The 20,762-nt window shown below is 43.8% G+C and overlaps 1 protein-coding gene across 1 annotated transcript in view; it reads left to right on the top strand.

Moving 5' to 3' along the window:
• Window positions 1–20,762, top strand: part of SLIT3 (slit guidance ligand 3) — a 587,661-nt gene that overhangs the window by 405,394 nt on the left and 161,505 nt on the right. Inside the window, exon 6 of the mRNA XM_023617271.2 lies at window positions 15,078–15,149. Coding sequence (XP_023473039.1) covers window positions 15,078–15,149 — 72 coding nt within the window. The remainder of the gene's footprint in view (window positions 1–15,077; window positions 15,150–20,762) is intronic.

Here is a 20,762-nt window from a genome sequence, read left to right on the forward strand (position 1 = left end):
GTGGGATGCATAAAATAGCAAATGCCGTCAGATCTCAAGTTGGGCAAATACAGAGACAGCATTTTCAGTCTCATTGAAAAGTAGTTGTCAGAAATATGCCATTCATTCAGAGTCTCTAAGTGCTCTGTCAAGCTTTAACTTGATTAAAATTGAAAACCACATTGCTTGAAAACCAAACGTGAAATCGAAATCTCTTTACTCAGTGCTCTTACATTCTGAAACCTGGGCTTATGGATTATCCTCTGTTAATTTATGCCATCTTTGTGCCATACATTAATTTTGAATATATTTGTTGAAAATTTCCTGTAGCTTGCATTTATGGTTGTCAAAGGGGCTTTTATCTTGAAAAAAATGGTGCTGGTTTTAATTACAATTCTAAATAGCTTCATAACCATCGTGAACCCTGGATTTACATCATCTTTATGACAGCCGCGCAATTCCCACTTTATTGATTTTGTCATTTGCTTCATTACAGTTAATGCAAACCTTTTGTACAGACACAATTCTGGTCCTGCGCTCTTCTTGAGGAGTTCGTATAGAACATCACGACCGAAATGGACCCCATCCCTCCACACCCCCCCCCGCCGCCGCCCCTGCCAAGCTTCCACTGCAATGCTGACCAAAGGAAAAATCTGAACAGGAAATAGTTCCAAAGTGGCTATCCATCACAGACAAAGGAAATGTTAGCTCTGACTAGTCAACCCTTTCCTCTGATGGGATGGGTTCCGACTTTTCAGTCTTCAAGTCCTGTGAGATCGCGTCACTCATTGTGGCTGGGGACTGTTGGGTCCACCCTACCCCGAGCTTCATTCGCCCTCTGTTTAGAGAGCACTCGGGGCAGCGACAACCCCCTTCCACATTTCACATGCGAATCTTTAACCCCCTGCACCAAGTCTGGCCAGGGCCAAGGTACCAAAGTGCATTGGGATGTAGATGTGTTGCCCTCTGCTGAGGTCAGTCCCAGGATGTGAGTGCCCAACAAAGGATGTGAGGAACCTGGGATGGGCAATTGAAACTTTGGGTGGCGAATTTGAAAAGGAATTTTTTAAGGGAAAAACAAATAGAGTTAGTGTGAGGAAGTATAAGAAGACCCAGGCTCATCCATTTGTACCCTCGGGCACAGACTTCAGAAAGCCAGCAAGAGCTGAGGGAGCTGAGAAAGCTGATAAGGGGTAAGTGAGGGAGGCTGCTTCCGAGGACTTTGTGGACAAAGGCCAGGACGCTGTGTAGGTGGAACTTGGACTGTTGAGGAAACCACACTTCTGACCTGGAAATGAGCATTTTTCCCCCCTGAGGTCCAACTTGAAAGGGCCTTGCTGTTCCTAAACCAAAAATTGTGAAGGAATTAGCCTTTAGCTGGGGTGTAAAAATAGGGTGAACTTGCTAGAAAGAGCAGTGTGAGTCCAGTGATCATTTCTAGAGGAAGAGAGGGGTCACATTTCTAATGTACTTTAGTGATGAATCTTGGAAAGTCCTACAAGGCTTTCTCTGTGCCCTTGCACCTCCCAGGAGCTTCTCAGTGAATCACTCAGTGTGAAGGTATCATCCAGGACGGTTTCCTCCTCTTCCGTCTTCGGAAGCTGTATTTCCCTCTTCTACGCTCTCATTTTGCCAGTGCCCTGTTTGATGGGGGAGTCTAGCCTTAGCATTCTGAGGCCACTGTAAAAATGACTGAATGCTTTTCAAAAGTCATCTCTGTGACTAATGGGAGGGAGAAAGATGCTGTTTCTGAGACATGCTTTTTCTAACTGGAAAGAGGAGACATTTCAAGGAGACAAGGTAGAAGGAGCCACAGCAGCTTGACCCCTTATTTCTAACTCCGTAAGCATCCAGAAGCTTGAGAGAGCCGGACTTGTCCTACCTAAGAAACACTACATGAAGCTCATCCCGATAGGCACTGTTGAGGGCCTCTGAGCTTGGTGTGGTTCCGTGGACCAGTTTGGCAGAAGTTAATACGACATTTCCTTCATACGTGTATTTTTTTTCCCACCTACTGTTCAGACCTCCAATGCATTGGAGGGTCTCCATCTTGACTGTTCCAGACAAGAGGAAACTCATATTTGCATTCTCAACATACTGCATTAAAAATGAAATCTGACTCCTCAGGTAGTATTTGTAACAACAAAATGAGAAGACCCTCATGTGAGGGCTCAGGGGCTGGACTAAGATTCTGCAGCCCTGAATGTCAGTTCCAAAGAGGGTATAGAAATCATCTACTTCATACCTGTGTTTTCTTCTAGGGAGATTTTAACCCAGAGAATTTAGGCCAAACGTCAAGATCCAGCAAGGTCAAAGATCCTTGTCATCTCATCTCATTTGCAAACAAACTTTTTATTTTTTCCTCCAGACCATGCCATTTTAGATAAAACTCTACTGCTGGCAGATGAGAAAAAGAGAATCACTCTTTTTCTTTCTTCCCCCAGTGCAGTGCTTCTTATCCGCAGTTCTGAAGTGTGAGCCATGTCCTTATTTCCCTTTTCTGGAATCAGGGAAGGAGTTAGAAGCTGTCTTTGGGCTTGAAATGGCCAGCTAAAGAGCAGTAGCCACAATAGAAAGGCAGAGATGTGGAAATCTGTTGCTAGAACTGGCCCTCACCTTGTACCCAAGTGGGAATCGTCTCAGTGGGGCCCCTCCGACTTCCAGCCCTTTCTCTCCTTTGTCCTTCTGGCCTCTTCCTCTGGTCCCACTTTTATGGATTTATTCAGCTCCATGAGACCAATGTGACTGCTCTAAAGTTCTGGGAGAATTTGGAGACAAGCAGTAGGGAAAATGACTCACCATTTTCACCCGGCCCTCACCCCCATCCCTTCCTCATGAGCCGTGCCCGTGGAGTTTGTATAGCCCACCCAGACCAGGGGCCGATGATGGAAGAATCTTTGGTCAGAGATTCTCCTCTCACTGCCCCGAGAGTGACAGCTGGGCCCTGTTTCTAGCCTTCTCAGAGAGGGAAGCCAAAGAACCAATCTGAGGAAAGGCAGAAAGAAAATGAGGAACTCAGCTTGTGAAATGCAAATACAATCTACTGAGTTATCTGTGCTGGGTACCGATGGAGAGGAGGAGCAGTGGTGTGGAAAACACAAAATAGTGGCTAATCCCACGACATTTTATATTTGACTTGGGAGTCTAGCAGGTGATTTTTCCCCCTTCCATCAACTTTACCGTCCTTATTTTCCATGCTTAAACCAATTTTATTTTTTTCCTGAGTGTGGAGTGACTGGTAGTGTCCCCAAAGCAAGCTAGGAGAAAGAGTTTTAAAATTTGCTATAAATAATCCCCAAAAGTAGGTGGATTAATTCCCCCCATGTTTCTCTCCTTCATTCTCATTGCTCTTCAAATACCATGATATTTCTCTTCATATCAGACAGAATTGGGTTTGCTGCCTGATTGTACGCAGCATAAGATCTGGCCCTGGGCCTCCCTGCCTTTCTCTGTGATGTTGTCACAGGGAAATTACCTCATGATGTGATGCTCTCATAAAGCCCTTCCCTGTCATAGAAAGAGCCATCTCTTTTATTTTCTTTTTTAGGTAAAATTTACATAAGATAGAATTAACCATTTTCAAGCGTACAATTCAGTGGCATTTAGTACAATCGCAATGTTGGGCGGCCATCATTTTTGTCTAGTTCCCAAACATTTTCATTTCATGCACCAAAAGGAAACCTCATCCCCATTAAGCAGTCACTCCCCATGCCCCCCGTGTCCCCACTCCCTGGCAACTGCTAATCTGTTTTCTGTTGCTATAGATTACCTGTCTGGATATTTCACATAAATGGAATCTTATATGTGTCCCCTTGTGTCTGGCTTTTTTCACTTAGTATAATGTTTTCAAAGTTCATTCATGTTGTAGCATGTATCAGTATTTCATTCTTTTAATGACTGAATAATATTCCATTGTATGTATAGCCCACAATTTGTCTATCCATTCATGCATTGATGGACATTTGGGTTGTTTCTGCCTTTTGGCCATTGTGAAGAGCATTTGCGTACAGGTTTTGGTTTGAACACCTGTTTCAATTCTTTGGGGCACATCCCTAGGAGTGGAATTGCTGGGTCATCAGGTAATTCTGTGTTTGACTTTTTGAACAACCACCAAACTATTTTCCAGAGCGGCTGCACCATTTTACATTCCCACCCGCAGTGCCCCAGTTTCTCCATCCTTGCCAGCACTTGCTTTCCATCTTTTTGGTTATGGCCATCCTGGTGGGTTTAAAGTGGCATCTCATTGTGACCCACTAGGGTTTTGTACAGAGCACCTTCTATGCACCAGGCACTCGGGGGCAGGTGCAGCCATGGGCTCGATAGATCCTGCCCTGTTCTCGTGTTGCCTGTGAGTCCAGACATTCATTATTCATTAAAAGAAATAGTAAAGGAAATGAAGCTGGCCTTTTCCTAGAGTATTTCAGTGCTGTGCTTTCGCTGGATTAAATGTAGTTATCAGCACTGCCCATGTTGCTGAGTTTTGATGCCCCTTTTTTCAGTAGTTAATTACAGGGACCTTGATATCCCCTTACAGTGAGCTTACAAGACACATTTTAATTGGCTTCTGCTGCCACAGAGATGCCTTTGAGTGATGCCTCGCTAATGGACGCTGACCCCACACATCCTAGTACACGACCTGGTTAGCGCTGCCCAGTTGTTTCAGGACCCGCAGCTTGTATACCTTTGGAAGACAAGCCTGTGTCACCACTGGGGAAGGCAGTGCCCAGGAGAGACTGATTAAAATCTGTGCAATTTGCCACTTGCCTGGAGCAAAGAGAGCCGTTTCCCTGGATGTGCCTCCCCCGGCTCAAGAAAGCACTAAGCTGTCCTGGCCTCGTCAGGAGGCTGCTCATCGGGTCCCAGCAGATGACCTGGAATTGCAGCATCTCCTGAGGTTGCAGGTGCCTGCCCATGATCCCCAGCAACTGGAGCTAAATCAGTCTGTTTCCCCAAGTGGTCCCAAAAGTCAAATGAACTGGGACTCCCAGAGAATCTAATTGAGAGACACACAGGGGACAGTGAGGAAACACTATAGATATAGAGTGTACAGACTTTACCTACCACTTTCTGAGTCAGAAGACTTGCAGGCCAGTGAAAGCTGCTGGATCCCAGTGACATATGCCAAGACCAAACCCTGACTTTTCTCACCAAACTCTTCCTAATATAAGGTAACTGAGTTAAACCACACAGTCATAGTACAGCTTCCCTATCTTTGCATTTTGAAAATTAGAGAGAGGTGGGATAGCATGGTGGGTAAGCCCCGAGGCTCCAGGATCAGGAATACAGGTTTGAACCTGACTTTCCAATATATTAGCTGAATTCCCTTAAAGATGCTAGATAACCTCTCTGAACTTTGGTTCCTTCGTATGTTTACAACTAGTCCTACTGCAGAGAAGTAAGTGCTTTAATGGAAGGATGACCAAAGGGTCAGGAAGGTTTGGAGAGAGCAGTTCATTTTCTTGAGTTTGTCCAGGAAGGTTTCATAGAGGATGTGGCCTCTGAGGGTAGCCTTGATGGATGAGAAGGGATTTCCCAAATGGAGGAGGGGAAACGACCAGCATAAATGAGGCACAGAAATGTGCAAGTACTTGGTACATATTGTGTAGAGAAGAGGGGAGCGATGCCATGCTGAGGAATCTGGGCTGTTTACAGAGAAGCAGCATCAACGTAGTCCAGATGCTCATGGACAGACTCGGGTTCAAGGCTGAGCTTAGAGATAGAATTCTCAGTGCCTCACTTTCCTTTTCTGTGATGTAGGGATCGTGGTGTTGTGAGCCCCAACTGAGATTAGACATCTGAGATGCTCAGCTCAATGCTTGATGACTAATAAACGGTGAATAGATACTGTGTGCAGTTATTATTATGGTTGTGTTTTTGTTGTTGTTGTTACAGTGCATGAAGTAGTCATTGAAGGCTTGTGCGCAGGTTAAAAAATGTTAAGGTTAAGAAATGGTAGACCATAGATGATGATGTGGCGTTTGACTATTTTAGGAGCTCAGTACATTAGTTGATTGGTTATTAATTGAAAATGGCCACCAAGTAATGGGGTTAAATTTTGGAATTACTCTCCTTGATGGTTCTTGCCCGTGGGAATTGTGAATATGGGCCTATATTGACATCATTCTCCCAGTAAGCGAAAATTTTTATTTTCTTTGCCATAGGTTTTTTATGGCTTCTTGTATTTTAATCTCATATCAGCTGGAGAAGTACAAAAAGCATGTGAGTCTGAACTGCTGCCCTCAGTCGAGAAAGAATATATTGAATATCTCAAATAATAGATTCTTTGGTCTGGGACGGAAGGACAAGGGATAAAGGGATAGACTCAAATCACAGAAGGATCTGAGTAAGATGAACAGGAACTTCTTCTTAAGAATCTCATAAGAAATTGACCTCAGGTCACATAACTTCAGAGCTAAAAGAGAATTTAGAGATTATGTAAGATGAATTCCTGTATTTAATATTATTTATTTCAAAGCAAAGAAAATTAAGCAATGCCACAAATATTTTTTCAGAGTGCATGCATCCCATTACTTTCATACTCACAACTTCCTTTTGGGCTAATTGTTATTGTCTCCATTTTACAGATGAAGAAATTGAGACATGGGGGCATGGGTGGTCTCTGAGTCAGTTCGGGCTGCTATAACAAAATGCAATAAACTAGGTAGCTTAAAAACAGCAGAAATTTGTTTCTCAGAGTTTTGGAGGCTGGGAATTCCAAGATCAAGGAACGAGCAGATTCTGTGTCTGCTGAGGGTCTGCTTCCTAAACAGCTGTTTTTTTCACTGTAAGTTCATATGATGGAAGGGGCAAGGGAGCTCCGTGGGGTTTCTTTTATAAGGACACTAATCCCATTCATGAGGGCTCCACCCTCAGGACTCAGTCACCTTCCAAAGGCCCCACCTCCTAGTACAATCACTTTGGGGGATAGGTTTCAGCATATGAATTATATAGACATTCAGTCTATAGCATTCTGCTCCTGGCCCCCCAAAATTCATGTCTTTCTCACATGCAGAATGTGTTCTTTCCATCCCAATAGACCTATGCTCCTTCTGGCATCAACTTTAAAGTCCAAAGCCTCATCTGAATATCATCTAAATCACATATGGGTGAGACTCAAGCTATGAAAAATTGCTCTCCAGCTGTGAACCTATGAAACAAACATATTGTGTGCTTCCAAAATGCAATATTGGGACAGGCATAGGACAGACACTTCCATTCCAAAAGGGAGAAATAGGAAAGAAGAAAGGAGTGACAGGTCCTGAGTAAGTCCAGAGCCTCAAGACTCGAGAATAATCTTCTCTGACTCAATGCTCTTTCCTCCAGGACCAGTGGGGAGACGTCCCGCCGTCTGGGCACTCTGGGGCAGATGTGAATCACTTCATTCACACCCTAGAAACATTTACAGGAAACCTTGGCTTCATTTTATAAAAAATGAGTAGCAAATGTTGAGACTTAGTATGGGTTGGAAGTGGGAATAAATTCAAGAAAGTCTTAAATTTCTACATGAGAGATCAATGTAATTCTTAAGTGGAAACAAAGATCTTTGGAAATCTTAAGATGCCATCCCTGTCCGCCTGTGGTGCAGCCTCAGTGCTCTGTCAGGGAGAGATCCATGACTTCAAGTCCTGCTTATGATCCTACATTTGAATGAAAACCAGCCGTCCACCTGGGCTCCTATGCCATTTGGGTCAAGGAGGAAATACTCTGCTCTGGTTGCTGCTCGTTGGTCATATTCACGCAGGTGGAATAGTTTATCTCTGGAGTCCAACAAAAAAATTTCTGAAACCCCCATGGGGATGAAAAAATTAAAAACTCACTACAGTTTTTGCTGGTCAATTTTTTAAAAAGGGATGAAGAACAGAGATGTGGGAGATAACTTTTCAGGCCCTGTAGCAAAAGCACATTTCATCTTTCCAGTTTCTCACTCCCTCTCGTCTTTGCCAGGGAGGAACCCCAGATGGTTATCACTCAAGAGTGTAACTAGGGAAACCACCAACCTGCCCCAATCACTATGGAGACAGCCTTTTATTTGTTCGGCCTCTGAGTATTCATGACACGGATATGTCGTACAAAGAGATCTTGATTCCCAATGAGGAAGGTTGAGAATGCACATTAAACATTTCAGCTCCTTTCAGGGCTCCCACCAGCCCAGTTGTAGGTGTGTTTGTAACTGGAGAGCCTGTTTTGCAGTAGATTCAGTGAGGAGCCTTTTAGAGCTGACATAACTGAAAGCTGAGTTTGTGAATCAACGGATATTTTTAGGTTTAGGGACGCTGGTGAAGGAATGATGTGCTGAGAATAAATCTATTTCCGATGGAGTCAGCACCAGGGGTGAACAACCCTTATGGTTCGCCTGGGACTGCTGGGCTTCCCAGGACGGGTCACAGTCCTTTCAGCACTAAAACAGGGAGGGTTGCAGGCAGCCCTTGGTAAGGCGGACGTCCTAGCTATCCCTTTGGTCTTAGTATCAGGCGGACACAAGAAAGGGTGGATTTGAAGCATGCCTCAAAACATGACAGCACATTTTGCAAACAATAACCAAACTTCTTTGGTCCCTTGATCTAAAAGTTCCTGGGAAACAAATGAAACTCTCTCATCATGAACAGGAGGTGTTTTGGTTTGATTTGTTTTTTGTTTGTTTTTTGCTGTTGTTTTATTTATCTAGAAATGCCAGAAATTTGTTTCAAATGGAAACTTGTCCAAATTAAATGGGAACTCAGCTTCTTTCCAACAACTATCCTTCGTGCTAAATTGCTTTGCAGGGATTTTCCCCCTGCATTTTTCAGCACAAATTCATTTGCCAAATCCCCAACAAACCGGAAACTATGTAAACACAGAAGTGGAGTTATTGATATTTCCCAGCGATGTGTAAAACACCCTTTTATTCTCCAAGGTCTGGCGTGCCTCTCTGGTGCTAATCCATCATCTGTGTTTGCATGATTGCAGAGCTTGCTTTCAGGAGCATCCACTGGTGTGGATGCAGTTATTCTGTGGAGAAGTTGCATATGTTGAACAGCAATATGATATACACGAAATAAAAGGTATTACTAGCCGTGCAGCAAAGTCTGTGTAACAATGCTTGTTAAAATAGATTCATGCTTCAATTTTTAACTAAGTTCTAGGCAGGATCTTCTGATCAGAGAGCTTAATTAACCTAGGGCTCTGTCCTTTACAAAGTAGGCTTGGTTGGTTGAAGTCTTCGGAATGCTAACAATCACTTAATTATCTAAATATCTCTGTAAATATGACTGGATACAAGCATGATAAATTTCATAAGTCAACAATCACTTACTTTACCGATTTCATAATATACATTTGCATTTACATGCATACAATCAGGAGAGATTACATGTAGTTGTTATGTAGGAAAAATAAGCATGAATTTGTCAGTTCTGTAGACAGGGATCTTTGTGGATACATAAATAATTCATGGATCAGTAAACATATCTATATGCGTGTATTCTTGGGTCTGGTGGACAAGTGTACAAAATGTGCAAAATAATAGATTCACCTCTTTTTGCTCGTTTGAGATGTCATTTTAATGTGGAATTACAGTAGCTCCTTAATGATGAGAAGTAGTGACAATTCATTAGCACACTGTGGCTCAGATCAAGTGTTTGATTTGCCTACAAAGTGTGACCAGTCCTCAATTATAGGAAGCGTACATGTTTCTTTTGAACATAATTTTTTTTTTCCTTTTGCCAGTTAAAATAACCTTGAGCTTTCTTTTTTTTTTCTTTTGAAGACCCCAGCCAGCAGCAGACAAATGCTTCTATAATTTGTTCTTCAATAATGATTTTTTTTTAGAATGTTAAACTGTCATGATAAAACAACCTTCAGAAGCACTACTACATTTCTTGTTTTCTGCTTAAAGGACAATTGAATAATGGAGAGAAAAGAAATAGCATGTCAAGGCTACTTCAGGTTTTGTCTTCTGGCTTGTTTTAAGAAATCAGGGCTTCCCCGGGGTTTCTTTTTTTTTTTTTTTTTTTAAAGTAGTTGCAACATTCTATTTCTCCTTAGTGTAGAGAGGGAAGTGCACTTCGAAATGTATGTGGTATGAACATATATATTTCATCAAAAATAATTTCAAATTAGTTTCCTTTTTAGAATTCTTATACCTTTTAAAATAGTTGAAATGTGAAAACCTCAAGTAGTAACCTTCTTCCCCATATTTTCCATGGCTGTCTTACTCTTCATTCTGTATCCTGGGTACCTAATACAGTGTGAACATCTCACAAGATTCAGTTGCTGTTATGGGTTAATTAATCGTTGGCTTCCGAGACCATAGACTTGTGTTGATTTTCTAGTAAGGCTTCCCTTGTGAATTTCATGCAGAAGTCTTTCCACTTATTTTGCACATTTTGTGTAGATGGTTTTGCTCAGGAATTAGCAAACTGTCTAACTCCAAAGGGTGCTGAACCTCAGCAGCTTCTCCCGTTTAGCAGGAGGTTGACTGCAGCTACTCCAGCTATAGTCCTACAGTGAAACGCTGCAGCTAGATTTGGGGCCCCGGAGCGACAGCGCCCTAAGGCTAAGTTAAACCATCCTTGGGCTGAGATGCCTGGGGCCCCCCAGAACATCTGGACGAGAAGCCAACATCTGGATGGATGTACCCTGGTATGTAGACCTTGCATCTAGATAACTTCTTGGGAATTCTACTTTTCTTCCTGTGCCAAATTCTACTTTTCTTCCTGTTTCTAGAGATTTCTATTTTCAAGGTATTCCTCCTGGGGACTAAAATACATCATTGAAATCATGAAATTTTCTTTCTTCTTCTCTTGTTGTGGTCATGGTGGTAGATTGCTTTTAATATTGTAATCAGTTTTTTAAAAACCCTTTTTAATGATTTAGATATACTTCTTTAAATTTCTGAACCACAAAAATATTTGTGTCCTGCTTCAATTATGAAATTTGAAGTTGCTTTTGAAAGAGATGAATTGTGATAATATTACCCTTACAAATGGGAATTCTTACGAAAGCGCTGTCTCTGTGTCTGCTGTTGGTGGAGATTATTTTAAGTCCTCACTCACGCTGGCTTTCCTTTCTGACTTGTTTATATTCTCAGAGTTTAAAAATACGGTAGCCAGAAAGCTCCTCTCGGGGAGTCTGCGTTTAGTTCTTGTCTGAGGATTCCTTTCTAAATGGACTCTGGTATCATTTTAACACTCACGTTGTTTGCTGAAATCCAGGCTGCCCAGGGAAATTAGAGCAGTTAATTTAATATCATGAATGTTTGGGGGCTTCTTGGCTTATTCACAGGCCGGAGAGTGCAAATCAAATTGGTATTCTGTATAAAGTAGAGGACAAGAAAAGTTGCCTTCAAAAAATAGCCAACCCCCCTCCATCCACTGCCTTCCTGCTCCTCCTCTTTGCCCTGGGCCCATGGAAATCTTGCTTTATTCCATGAGTCCTCCCCAGATGCTCCCTCGGAGAGGTGTGTGTGGCAGATAGATAGCCCCCCATGTGGTCATAGAAGGAATGCTCAGTCATTATTCATTATTAGTGGTAGGACCATAGGGCCACAGGCTGGACAGTGTGGCTCATGGCTTAGAGCTTTCTTCCATGTCGTTTGAGACCCGCCCTGCCACAATGTCAGTAGAAGGAGTCATTCTGCAGCCATACGTGGCCAGCTGTGAAGTCACTCGCACTGTGCTAGGCGGTAGGGTAGGTTGCTTTGTGTGGGCAGAAGAAAGGATTCAGTAGCAGTGCGAATATACACTTCTTATTGCCAAGGAAAAATAGAAGAGAGCTATGAGGCATCCTAAGACTGCTGAGCTCTTTCTGCTCCCGTTTCCAGAGTTCCCTTTGCACATGTTCTTGAGCGACGCCGTTTTGTGCAGAATGGGCCATGGGCTTTTTTGAGTTGTTTCTGAGAGGATCTTTGAATGAGCCCTTTCAAAGGCATGATATGGACCTTTGACCTGAGAGCTTAGAACACACGGCGGCCTCTATTGGCCCCCAGAAGCAAACTGCTAAGTCAAATGCTTTGGCCTTAGCTCAAGAAGATTCTCTGTGTGTTTAGTTCTCGCCACACTCCCAACACTCTCAGAGAAATGCTGGACTCATCATTATCTCGCCTCCCATCTCCTCGGCTTCAGGACTAACTTTTGTGCCTCTGAGCTGTAATTTTGAAAAAGAAACCTTGTCTGAACAAGTGTGTATTTACTTTGTTTTAGGGACCTAGCTTATATATATCAGGATTGATTGCAGACAATGAGCTTTTTACAAACTTCCTGATGCTCACTGCCTTGAAGATATAATAGCTGGGAAGTAAAGCAACTTAGGTTTTCGTCTGCTTGAGGGGCCCCTCATAGGCCTTGTACCCCTGTGGACTCGCATAACACACGATAAATCTTGGGCATGGCTCTTTGATTATCAAGGCTGGGATACTGTTTATCTGTGGTTAGAACGAGTGGAGACAATCTTGGTTACAATAAACGTTTTCTACAAAAGCATACTTCAAGATAAATATTTTAAATTTTTCATATGTTCATATGTTTGAAAGTTTCATATGTTCTAAAATAGTCTATAAAATACACCCACCGAGATGCTTATATTAAAGCTCAGTTTTCCCCATTACTAATAAACAACTAGGGGTCGACTTGTGCCACCCACGGAAACTATTTAAATATCACATAATTGATAATGTATTAGACATTGCTACTTTTAGCCTTAAAATGGTCAGGGCCCTCTCTCAGACTCTCTGTCCTTACCACTTCAGTCTCCTGGGTTGCAGGACCCTGATGGGACATTGAGAAGAGGATTTTCTTTTAATCTTTTGCACATCTCCTTTGCGCCACCATTTTTAACTTCTTTTTGCCACTTCACTTTTTCTCTTCTCTGATTGTACAGATTCTCCCCTACAGATTGTATTCGTGCCCTGTAAAATTGTGTACATTTAGAATATCCTGTTTGGTTTCTGGTGCTCTCGTAAAGAAAAGGAATAGAAAATACTTCACAAATCTAGCAAATAAGTAATATTCTAATCGCAAAGACCTCTCTGAAATGTCCATTCAAAAGCAGATGCTCCACAAACTGCCGTCTCTACCCATTACCCCGGACTGCCCAATTTGATGATTTAGATACGTTTCTACTTAGGTGGATGGTGCTGTTTTTGCCGAATTCAGCATGTTCATTGAACAATTTCTGGGAGCCAAAAGCCAGCTCCACTGCATTTCTGCTTGGTAAGGTTTGGTGGCCTTGGCGTGGGGCGATGGTTGTTGATTCATCGGCCCTTAAACTAATGATAAATCTAGAAGCTGGGCCGCAGTACTAGGCTGCCTTAATAGAACCTTTGCAGGGAATTGGCAGCCCCAACACTTAGGGAAAATCTATGAAAAGGATACTCAGCAAATTCACGTTAAGAAAGACTCCGGAAGACTTCAGGGTGGCAAGAACTCTGCGATTCCGTGCGAGTGGCCATCAGCAAGAACTTTGAACATAGGTATAGAACTGTCAACCTGCAGGGGGTTCTGCTTCTTGAGATACCCGTTCTTGTCTATGTTTAAATTAAAAATATCCGATATCTTCTATCGTGAGTGTCTATTGAGATGACTCGGTTCCCCGTGATGCTGTGGCAGAGCCCGTCTGTCGTGATGGCCCACATCACTCTAATTGTACGTATTTCATTCCTGTGCATTTACACAATCCTACATCCATATATTTTTTCAGTGAGGATAATATTTTCATTTGAATCCCACCTTGCTTCAGCGGAATATAAAATGCCCCATGAGGGTCGCCAAATGTAGCTTTGACACATCTTTTGTGGACGGTTGTCTCAGGATACATTAGCGCAAGTTACAGATGAAAACTCCAGCCACGGGAAATCTCTCCACCTGAGAGGGGCTGATTTTTTCTGAGACAAAAGAAAGAAAAAAGAGTCTACAGGGATAAGGGAGTTTTGCAGTTCAGCCATACTTCTTTCTGCCCCCTCCCCGCAAAGACCTTCGTGTGTTCTGCACGCAAAACACTATGGACAGTCTGGAGCTAATAACCATTTTCTGTATAACATCTGGTTTTTTTTAGAAATCAAATGAGTTATTTATAATATAGAATATTTAAGTTGGGGTGTGGTCATGGTAAATATCCTTACACATCAGATATATTTTGATTTAGAGAGAACGGCATCTATTTGTTATCCCTCAACTAAAATACCTCAGCCCCAACTAGAATGTATATTAGTCAAGGCATCTTTTTAAAAGACATTATTTTCATGCTCATAAGATGGAAAGGGAAATAAAAAAAAGGAGTCCTATAATAGGTGCATTTAATTCTCCCCAATTTAAATTTAAGTGGTACATCTTTAAGGCAATAACGATATTCCTTTCTTCCCCCATCAGGAACGTTTCCATCAATGGATTTCTTTAATGTTGATGATGGTTGGTGCAGTTTGAGGGAATCTGTATTTAGTCAGAAAATGCTTCAATAGAATGACCCACCAGATGGGCCCCATAACAAAGCACAGAGGCATCAACCACCACAGACATTTGGTGCTTAGAATAATAAAAAGACTATAAAATTAGATTAGTTGAGTCTAATTTGGAATTGGTATATTCCCCATGCACCCTCGCCGCTCTTGGGCAGATAAAGCCTTGAGATTTAGCACTGTGTCAGAGCAGGAGACTGCAACTTCCAGTAAAAGGGAGTCGACGGAGAGGGAGAGAGGAAAAAAGCATTCTGGGAGGTCGCGGAGGGCAGAGCAGTGACCTCCAATGATTTACAGGCCTTTAGCTTAATGAAATTGTTTCAGTGACATGACGGTAAGAGCTCGTAATGGATTGGATGCCCTAATGTAATGAAATTACTCCCTTCTGCCTAAAAAAAAAAAAAAAAAAAAAAATGCGCAATTAATATTTACTGAGACCTGACAGCCTTTGGTGCGCTCGTCTGTGTAGTTCTCTCAGACAGTCAGAGAGGAGAGACGGAGGAGCGTGGCAGACAGGCTGGCTCTGCGCGAGCTCCTGGCGGGGAGGAGCAGAGCCTGCAAGGGGTGGAGGGACAGGCGCTCCCGTGGCTAGGGACGCCCGGCCCGGGCCACTCGGCTCCTCAGCGCTGCCCCCACTCAGCCTTCATGCTCTCCCCTTGCTTTTCCACAGGCAACTGGACAACAACCACATCAGCTGCATTGAAGATGGAGCCTTCCGGGCGCTGCGCGATTTGGAGATTCTGTGAGTTGATTTTGCGATCGCTGCCTGTGTGCGTGTGTGTGTCCGTGTGAGGAGAGAGGGCGAGTGTGTGCGCAGGGGGCTCCGTGTGGATGCATTTCTGTATCTTCTGCTGCAGTGCTATTAAAATTGGGAACCGGGAGATCCCTCCGGCTCACCTTGGCCAAAGTGTTTGCAGGCAGCAAAGTGTGATTTCTCACCTCCCACAAACTGGGGTTCCTGCTAATTAAGTCTCAATTGAGCCCTTTCTCCTCCTATGCTCCGCGGTATTTGTTGCTGGGTGAGACAGATGGGCTGGAGTAGCCCCCCAGCGCCTGGCAGAGCATTCAGGGAGAGTCTGTTTGAGTGTGGGCATGTGAGGAGACAGGTTACAGGTCTGGGAGATGAGAGGGGGCGGCACAGGGGGTCGGCTGGAATCACCCAGAATCAGAAGGGGACCTTGGCACCGGAGTGGGGGGAGTGCGAAACAGCCTGCTAAAGTCCAGTCATTGCCATTGCTCCTGGGATCTCATCTCAGATTTAAATCCAAACTTTAGGCAGTAACCTTAAAGTGACAGTGGGGGAAAAGATGAGGGGAGGCGGACCCTCCCCAAAATCCCACTCTATATACCTTGTCTAGAAAAAAATGTGTAGCTGCCTCTCTGTGTTCTGGATTTTCAAAGGGGTCTAGCAAAGGAAACCTGATTTCCAGGGGGGAAAGTCAGCTAGGAATCATCTTGGGGTCATTCAAAGTAAAGTTGAATTGTGTAAGAAAACATTTTGATTGTTCTCACCCAAAGCTACACTTCTAGCTGTCCCTGGTTTGGGGAAGCCTGATTTGGGGAAGCCTAGTAAAACTTGTGTCAGGAGACGTGTGGTTTTGTCCCGACCCAGCCCCTAATTAGCTGTGACCTTGGACAAGTTCCTTCTGCCCTCGGAGCCTCAGTTTTCTTGTTTGGAAAATGAAGGGTTGGTTGCTGTATGTGGAGGGTGACTTCCCCTTTCCAAGTTCTGGAATTGCTTGGTTCTAAAAATAATTCTGGTGGTACATTTCTATCCAGTGAATGATAAGGGTAGGATCTGTTGAGCATCCCCCGAAAATAAAAAATTAGATAGTCACCAGGTTACATATCTCTGACTTCCAGAAGAATGAATAAATGTCGAACACACAAATGAATGAATATATTAAAATGTCCCTTGGCACATAAAGGAAGGAGTAAAAGGTCCTCCTTCCACCTTCCTTTTCACCTGGCCCCGCAGACAGTAGTGACGGGTTGGAGCAAGCCTCCCCACGTTGTGTGAGAGGAAGGTGATTCCAAGAGGAATCACGGGAAATAAAAGGGGATGCTGATGCTGCAAGCTGCTGGAAATCTGATGAAAGCCGAGAATTCCCGGTACAGAAAAGGCAAGACCCACAGCCAGGGAGGTCAGGTTGTCATTCCTAAGATGGATGGTCTCTCCTCACCCAAACTCTGACCCCAGAACCGGCAACAAATGCGTGTCTGCTAGGGAGAGGATGCCAGCCCTAGTTTAGTAACCTAGGGCTTCTCTTATCAAGAGGCAGGAGCTGAGAAGGGTAGGCATGATTTTCCCTGCCTGCAAAAAAGCCTTTGTAAAAAAGGGCTGCTAGGAGCATATCACCGTATTCTTGAGGAGGATTAGAAAATTCCTTGGGAAGAGACCAGGAAATGGAAGTCACCAGCTGCCACGAAACAGCTGTGACGACCTGACAGCCCACATGTTAGTTCTCTCTACTAGCAGTGGTGTCATCTCACCTCACCAGCAAGGCTGTTGGTGGGAGAAGGAAGGGCATTACAGTCAGACACACCTGGGGGTGAATCCCAGATGCAGTGGGACTTTGGCGAAGCTACTCAACCTCTCTGAGTCTGTTTCCTTGACTTTAAGAAGAGACACTTTCTATACTACATCGGAGGGGCTCTCTAACTTCCCTTCCACTTCTGTAATTTTCTGCCGTGCCCTCAACCCCATCAAACACCTGTCTGGGACAGAAGTGGACTGTCCCTCTCTATTCAGATGTTTGTTATTAGAAAAAAAAAGTTGGTATCGAAGTACACCAGGTCTCTCAAACTTGAAGCTTAAAAACCTATGATGAAACAACAAAAAAGTCCTCATTCCCCATCATTGCAAAGATGCCCACAGGATCTGATTAGTTTATCTTTTCAATTCCAAACAAAGCCAGATCAATAGCTTTGTCTTAAAGACGCTCTCATTTGGCTTCACATGGCTAAGTACTTAAAATTAATCATAATCAGTTATTCCATGGGTTTTTAATTTCCAGCCGAGGCACACGGCTTTGGAACTATCCATCTTAATGGTGAGCCGTTCTGAAATTGGCTGGAGCTGACATCTCCATTTAAAGACTCTCCCCTCCCAACCCCCAGACCTTCCAAATCTCATCTACACATTGACATTTTATAATACTTCTTTGTAATCACAACTTAGACACCATCAAGAATCTTGACAATGAAATAAATAGTAACTAAGTGAGGGCGTCATACATCAACTTAATAAATTCTTCAGAGAGAGACAGAGAGGAGTTCAAAACACCCCAGAAGGGTCATCTTTAAGTATCTAAAGCTTTAAAAGTCTGCAAATTATGAAGACAAAATAGAGTATTTCAGGTGTGTTTTCTCTCTGACATGAAGTACAAAACAAGGAAAGACTCATGGTTATCTCATAGAAAGCTCTCTCAAAATTAACTTCAGGAGAGTTTGTGGATGTCAACTGCTAGTGGAAATATTTCGCACAGGATTACCATGTTATTCCACGCTTTCTGTGGATGGAAATGCCATAAAACTTCTTTCCATCAGGACCGAGGTTAGTGTCTCCAGTTACACTGAATGAGAATTTAGGAGGTGAGTCTGGGTGAGAACCGATGGCAGTGAGGAGTGAGGAACTGATGCAAGGTTGGAAAAGACCATGAAATCCACCCACCTCACCCTCGTAATTGGCTCACGCACAATGGGGGATGTCCAGCGCAGAGTACAGTGGACAAAGGAAAAGAGCCACCACCCTCCCCTTTTCAGGTAGCCGGAAAAGGGAGTAAGAAGAAAAGCATAGTGCAGGTGAAACCTGTCAGGGCTTCTGTGGGGGAGGACTCACAATGCAAATGCTCATAGCTAGCATTTCTTGTGCACTTACTCATCCCCAACACCATTACTAGTGCTTTCACATGCATTATCTCTTTGCGTCCTCACCGCCCCTCCATGAAGCTGCTGTTATTGTCTTCTTCCTTTTATAGAGGAATAACCCATTTCAGAGAAGACAAGTAACTGCTTAACTAGTAAGCAGCAGAGCCTGTGGGATTAACCATTCTACCAAGCTGCCTTTCTGGTCTGTGTTGCCAAGGCTGTCATGGTGTTGGCTCCCCTGAAGCATGGTCTACGTGTGCTGCAGAGGGATATGAACTGGCCCCCCAGAGCTGGGCTAGCTGAGCCATCAATGACTCACAATCCTGCCGGGGAGAATGTCGGAGCTTCCCACAAGCTTGTGACTTTGTCCTTCCCTTTACCCAGTTTACAGGTCCCCACAAAGTTGAAGGTAAATCAAACTCGCAGGGGGAAGAAATAATGCTGCTTTTTCACTGACTTACATTCGGATCCCAGAGATGGTGTATTCTCACTTCGGGACATCAACACTTGACTTTGGCACTCAATGATTTAGGGGGTGCTCTCCGGACCTCCCGAAAATTCAGCCCCAACTCTCTGTATGGCACTTAAGCTTCTTCACTGAGGGCCCCCTTTCGGTGAGGCGGATGCCCTTCTGCTACCTGAATCATTGCCCTTTCATTTCCACCTGTTCTATACATTTGGTGGTTCACATCCAAGGTTTTCTCTAAGCAAGGTATGCTGATACTGCCGTCCAGTGTGCCAAGACCACATTTCCAGCCCTGTCTGGTCAGGAACCATTTGTGGGGTGCTCTGAGCTGTGGGTTTCTAACCTCTGCCAGCAAGGTTAGGACAGCCAGACATCTCACCAATTATACCAGGCTCCTCCCTGCCCAACATGCCATCCTGCATCAGAAAAATGTTTAATGAAAAACATATTAAGAATACGGACAAATGAAACAAAATTCAGGAAACCTAGTTAATAAAATATTTATCTAATTCTTTTTCAATAGTAGTGCAGGAGGAAAGAAAAAGATTTTCAGACATTGTCTCCTGACTACATGTAGCAAATCAGAAGTTCAGTGGACATGCTGCCAAAAATGCCAGACCAAAGATGTCAGGAACACATCCTGAAAATGCTCTCATCTCCCAGTGAGTGGTCTGCCCTTGATAAATCACTGGTACCAGCTAAATTGCATGCAGATCCACAGGTCTGCAGATAACCAGTGTGTGCTGTCTTGAAGGTCTTGCTCCCATCTATGTCACTTGCCAATTTTGGAAATTCAGTGACATTATTATACACTGGTCCTGGAAGGACCTTAAATGTCTCCAGGACGACCTCTTATTAGTGAGATAAGACACACAGGGGCTGTGAGCAGGGCCAGGACTAAAGTGAGGCCCGTGCCTCCTAACATTTTGCACCTTGGACAACCCCACTTCCCTCACCCTAGTCCCGGCCCCGGCTAGGAGTCTTGCCAAGACAACATCAAGTTGGCGGTAGCCAAGGGACTAGAACCTGAGTCTCCGGACCCCTGATCCCATGTTCTTTGCCCTTACTGGGCAGTTCCATGCGATAGGCTATTCAGAAGAAGTCCCCGATAAGATTGGGGATCCTAAGTGCAGTTCTCTTTGCTAAACTCATCATTAAGTGTTTTATATTATTTAGGAGGTTGGAGGGCAAACTTTAGTCCATGACAGAATCAAAGGATGATCTTGCTTTCAGCTCTCTTGAAACCAGAGGTTGCAAACTGGACTACAGAGTACATTGAGTCCACAAATGAGGGTTTTTTGTCCTCTACTACCCTGTAGTGTTTTTTAAAATTGAAATTAACATTTAATATTTAAAATTTATGATATTTTTCATAAAAGTCCAGATTTCCAGCTTTGGACTTTTGGCAAACCCAGGGCTGCATTTCTGCATTGCGACAGTTGCAGCTGCATACCCTCCTTAGATGGGCGTGTAGACTCCACTTTCCCACCAACCTCCACTCATGTCAGTTACCTGCCAGCCCAGGCAGCCCCCACTGTAATCCATCTGAGAAGCAAGGACACACCGTGTGCCAGCATAGTGCTGGATCCGGGGACAGTAAAGCTTAAAGAAGTGAGCAGGTGCTCTGGTGGATCAAGCTCTGTGGGCCAGAGCTTACCAGACTTGTTAAATGGACATGTACAGACAGAGAGTGCTGAGTGGTGTGGAGTCCAAGACTCCCAAAGTGAGCAAGGACACCACAGAGGCCATCAGGAATGTCTCAAGTCTCGTCTTCTGGGAAGTTCTTCTCAAGAGTTGAACTAGCCTTCAAATTCCCTTTGATTTTACAAGAGTTGTAGTTAGGTTTGTGCATATGAAGAGAAGTAACAGGTGAACACCCCCCGCCCTGTTTCTTGCTCCCCAGGCCCCTGTGTCAACCTGTGTACTAAGCTCCCTCTCAGCCCACATTTAGAGAAGAGAGATTGAAGAGTTAAAGCAGTGATAGGAATTAACCAGCCTTTTAGGGTAGTTCTAATTCAA

The sequence above is a fragment of the Equus caballus genome, chromosome 14, assembly GCF_041296265.1.
Source record: "Equus caballus isolate H_3958 breed thoroughbred chromosome 14, TB-T2T, whole genome shotgun sequence".
Lineage (NCBI taxonomy): Eukaryota > Metazoa > Chordata > Mammalia > Perissodactyla > Equidae > Equus > Equus caballus.